Genomic DNA, 4,696 nt, shown 5'->3' on the forward strand with positions numbered 1-4,696 from the left:
GGGGGGTGTTGAGGGAGGAGCCAGTCCAGTCGCGTTGGCCCCGCCCACTGCGTCCGGTATAAAGCCGGATGCTCGCAGTCAGTTTCCAACTCCTGGAAGGTCGCAGACCCAGCCATCATGTCCAATAAGTCGTCCATGGTTCTGGGGTACTGGGACATCCGCGGGGTGAGTACCCGCCCCATCACCGACCTGGGGCTCGGGCAGAGAGGCGGAGGGGGCTGGGGGCCGCGGGCCGGGGAGCCGTAGCGGGACAGAGAGGCCTCCTCGCCTCCCAGCCCAGCGGGCCGACGGCCTAGGCCGACCTCCGCACAGCTCTGGTGTCGTCAGGCCCCGCGGGGAGGACCAGGGGCCGCACGTTGCTGGGGATGGGCGGAGGGGGCCTGCCCAACGACATCCCGGCGGAGTGCAGGGGCTTGGCAGCGTCGGGCAGGGGACGTTGGCTGGCAGGGGTAGGGAGGTGGGATCTGCACAGGCAAGCTGACTCGGGCTTGTCTCCCCTCCCTCCCTCCATAGCTGGCTCACGCCATCCGCATGCTCCTGGAGTTCACGGATACCAGCTATGAGGAGAAACGGTACACTTGTGGGGAAGGTGAGGTTTCTGTGAGTGCCAGTGCCCCTCCCCACTAGGCCAGGGTGGCCCTCTAGTTGTTTTTCACCCAGAGGGAAACCTCACACCAAGGTCATGAGGGACATCCGCTAGGAGGTGGACCAATCCATCCTTAGGTTTCCCCTTGCTGTCCAAGCCTGTCTTACCTAATGGGCTGCAGATACTCAGGGGTTAAGTTTTGGGGAGCTGGGAACTTGAAGTATCAGGTCTAAGTCATTTCTTTGGATCTTGAAGTCAGGTAGGTTTTAAGGAGGCTGGATCACACCTCTCTTACAGCTCCGGACTATGATCGAAGCCAATGGCTGGATGTGAAATTCAAACTGGATCTGGATTTTCCTAATGTAGGTGGCTTTAGGAGAGGAACTGACAGAAGGGGAAGTCTTCGAGTATATCTGTTTTTGTTTCTTTCCTGTCTGGTTTGGGAGGATTGGTAGGAGCTAACTTGACATGAAATATTGAGAATTTTAATGGTGTTTCACTCAACAAACTCCACAGAGTATACATTTGAATTCCCAGTAACCACCATCAAAAGGAAGACAGGCAATATGACATGTTACTAGCCAGGTCTGTGACTCTGTCAATAAAAATTAGGTATTTTCACATTCTGAATGCATTGCAGTATCTTAAACGTCCCATTCATCACTACTTTGCAATTAGTCTGTATACCTGCTTCATATTTAATGTATCCATGAGCACATACTATCACAATTCTGCTTTAAAATAGAGGACTATATGCAGTTTGATTTTAAAAAGCATTCTGAGAAAGGCTCCATGGCACACATACATGCACACTGACACAGATTTAAGCACCCATTGCTGCCTTCTGTTTTCTTTCTCCTAGCTTCTACTCTGTCTTGTTCACTGCCTTATGAGTCTCCTCTTTCCCAAGAGAGGTGAGTCAAGAGAGCGCTGGATTTAGCAATTGACTTGTCTTTCCCTCCAGCTGCCCTACCTTATGGATGGGAAGAACAAGCTCACCCAGAGCAATGCCATCTTGCGCTACATCGCTCGCAAGCACAACATGTGTGAGTAGGTTAAGAATAGGAGAGACCAGGCTGTTTGCTCACCTGGAGGTAAATAATCCCAAGGGTGATTTGCTGTCATCTGGCCTACAGGTGGTGACACTGAAGAAGAAAAGATACGTGTGGACATCATGGAGAACCAGATAATGGATTTCCGCATGCAGCTGGCGCGACTCTGCTATAACCCTGACCATGTAAGTTTCCTAACCCAGAATCAACTGTGTTGAGTATCAAGAAAAAGAGCTAGGGGATTGAATCTCAGTCATCGGGCTTATACAGCAAGCTCCTTACCTACTGAGCCATCTCACCCATCTAACAACAGCTGATCTTGTTTTTCTTTTTCCCTCTTAGGAAAGCCTGAAGCCTCAGTACTTGGAACAACTCCCTGCACAACTGAAACAATTCTCATTGTTCCTGGGGAAATTCTCATGGTTTGCAGGGGAAAAGGTAGGAAGAAGGGAGAAGGAGGCGATACCTGTCTATCTCTGCAGGTACTGGTGAACTCCACAGACCTGACCATCTCATTGTCCTGTTTCTAGCTCACCTTTGTGGACTTTCTCACCTACGATGTCTTGGACCAGAACCGTATGTTTGAGCCCAAGTGCCTGGATGAGTTCCCAAATCTGAAGGCTTTCATGTGCCGCTTTGAGGTGATGCTCGCTGTCTCTTCCTCTTATAGAAATATTCATAGGCTCTCCTAGTCCCCACAGGGCTCCATTGTGGTAGATGCTTGTCAAACACCAGCTTTTACCTAAAGGGATCAGTGGCTTTTACATCTTAGGAAAGGCCTAGCTTCTACACCCTAAAAGCGATGTCTAAAATAGATGGAGCCAGGCAACATAGGAATGATGCTGTTTTGTTATGGGTCTGCTGGGCTGGGCTAGGATCCTAGTAACACTTGGTATCATTTTCCTTCAGGCTTTGGAGAAAATCGCTGCATTCCTGCAGTCTGACCACTTCTTGAAGATGCCTGTCAATAACAGGATGGCCAAGTGGGGCAATAAGTGTATATGCTGAGCCACAGACACTTGCACTGTTTTGTTTTGTTCTATCTTGTCCCCAGGGGCCTGCATTCTGACTTTTCTGCTCTTTCTAATAAACGACACTTATGTTAACTGATGTCTAAGTGGATTTGTTTTAGGGGTAAAGGCAGAAGGAGGGTAAAGATATGTCAAGAATGACCAAGATAGAACCCAATCACAGCATTCACATTCCTTATTCCTCAGCTTACTTCAAGAGCTGGGAGTTCATCCCCAAGCCTTCTGAGCTGGTGCTAGAAATTCAGGTATTGCCCAGGTAGAGAGGACAGGGGTTTTTTGGGGTTTTTGTTTGTTTGTTTTGTTTTGTTTTCTTTGTCTTTTTTTGAGACAGGGTCTCCCTGTAGCCCCAGCTGTCCTGGAACTCACTATGTAGACCAGGCTGGCCTCGAACTCACAGAGATCCGCCTGTCTCTGCCTCCCAAGTGCTGGGATTAAAGGCCTGTACCCTTGTAAAGATCAATAGAGTTAGAACAATTGCTTACAGATTAAAAATTAGATAATGAACCCTGTACTTCATACCATGTAATGTGAGGTGAAATTGTAAATTGATACAGGTACCTGGGATAATTTGTCAGTCTTAAAATTCAAATCATATCCTATGGCCCAGCATTTCTTCCTATACAAGGTTACCCCAAAATGTATATACTGCCCAAAGTAACTGCTATTGTTCATTGTGGCATTGTATAATAAGTAGATACCTTGTAAAAGCCCTTCAGTACTGTGGAATATTATATTGCCGTTAAAGAATGAAAATGAAAGTTGGGTGTGGTGGCTTGTCCTTGTAATCCCAGTTTAAGGAGGCAGAGATAGGCAGATTGCTGGGACTCGGTGGCCAGACAGCCTAACCGAATCAAGTACCAGGTCAGTCAGAGACTCTGTCTCAAAAACAAAAGGCGGCTGGCATCCTGAAGTTGTCCTCTGGCTTCCACACCCACATTAGCACACACATGCATATATGCCCACTCACAATGTGCACCCAGGTGCTTGCATACAGTGAAAATGAACCATATGAGCTAACAAGGAAGGATCCCATTGTTGAATTCTGAAATTAGTTTACAGATAAGCATGTACATCATGTCATCATGATTTAAGAGTATACTTGTATTTAAGAGCATACATATATTTTCCCACAGATGGGCATTTATATAAACGAATATATAGGTAAGAGTCTAGAGGAACATGACCAAACCAATTATGAGGCTTCCAGCAAAGCTAAGGAAGGTCCAGTTTGCAGAGTGGGACTTAAGGGGGTTTCAGAGATAAGCTAGGATTTTCCTTTTTTTTAATGCCTTATTTGTAGAAGAACTAGTTTTAAGAAAAGAAAGCAAACTAAAGAAAACCGACTCCTGTGGAAATTGGCATTGCTTTCCATTCCAGAGCAGAATTTTTTAGAAGACTTCAGCCCCCAAGTGACTTTTAGGCCAGATTATTGTCCCCTGGGGACCAGACACCAAAGATTTCACCATGAGGGACAGAGGGCCTAAATGGCCTGAGACCCAGTGACATCTGGAGGGCTGCCACAGGAGTGACAGTACAGACACAAGATGTTAAGCTCATGGCTCAACTGCTACATTTCAGAATTCCTGCCATCAACAGGGGTTCAGGCCAATGGTTTGGCCAGAAAAGGAATAAAATTGAGGAGTTTCTTTTTGACATTTCCAGAGTATGAGGGAGAGGTAAGCCTGGGGAAGACTTTGGGGATTTAAGAGATGATGGAAGTTAAGGACACTGCTGGAGCTAGATAGACAATATAACTAGAAACCAAAAAAGAATATGCTATTTATTGCTGTGCATCAATAGTACAAGTTTAGCAACCTAATACAACACGTGCTTATCATTTCATGACTTCTAATGGGCCAAGTTTGGGCTTATTTACTCAAGACTCAGTTTTCACCAGAAAGCTGTACTGTTTACCAACCAAGGTCATAGTCCCATCTCAAGGCTCAGTTGGACAAAGATCTGCTTCCAAGTTCATATGCTTGTTGACAGAACTCAGTTCTTTCTGCTTTGCTAGACAGAGACCTTAG

The 4,696-nt window shown here is 46.6% G+C and overlaps 1 protein-coding gene across 1 annotated transcript; it reads left to right on the forward strand.

Annotated features, from left to right (window-relative positions):
• The first annotated feature begins 32 nt into the window (after nt 1-32).
• Gstm3 (glutathione S-transferase mu 3) lies at nt 33-2,744 on the forward strand. The gene is made up of 8 exons (XM_008850370.3): nt 33-165; nt 514-589; nt 884-948; nt 1,551-1,632; nt 1,723-1,823; nt 1,981-2,076; nt 2,169-2,279; nt 2,548-2,744. Exons 1-8 carry the CDS (start codon nt 118-120, stop codon nt 2,644-2,646), a joined length of 678 nt encoding a protein of 225 aa, XP_008848592.1. The 5' UTR covers nt 33-117; the 3' UTR covers nt 2,647-2,744.
• The last annotated feature ends 1,952 nt before the right edge of the window (nt 2,745-4,696 follow it).

The sequence above is a fragment of the Nannospalax galili genome, unplaced genomic scaffold, assembly GCF_000622305.1.
Source record: "Nannospalax galili isolate Female #2095 unplaced genomic scaffold, S.galili_v1.0 scaffold5, whole genome shotgun sequence".
NCBI lineage: Eukaryota > Metazoa > Chordata > Mammalia > Rodentia > Spalacidae > Nannospalax > Nannospalax galili.

Excerpts from the sequence above, each read along its gene's own strand:
- Gstm3 (XM_008850370.3), top strand. The coding sequence starts at position 118 with ATGTCCAATAAGTCGTCCATGGTTCTGGGGTACTGGGACATCCGCGGG. Across the intron at positions 166-513 it reads GGTACTGGGACATCCGCGGG|CTGGCTCACGCCATCCGCAT; the intron begins GTGAGTACCCGC and ends CTCCCTCCATAG. Across the intron at positions 590-883 it reads ACGGTACACTTGTGGGGAAG|CTCCGGACTATGATCGAAGC; the intron begins GTGAGGTTTCTG and ends CCTCTCTTACAG.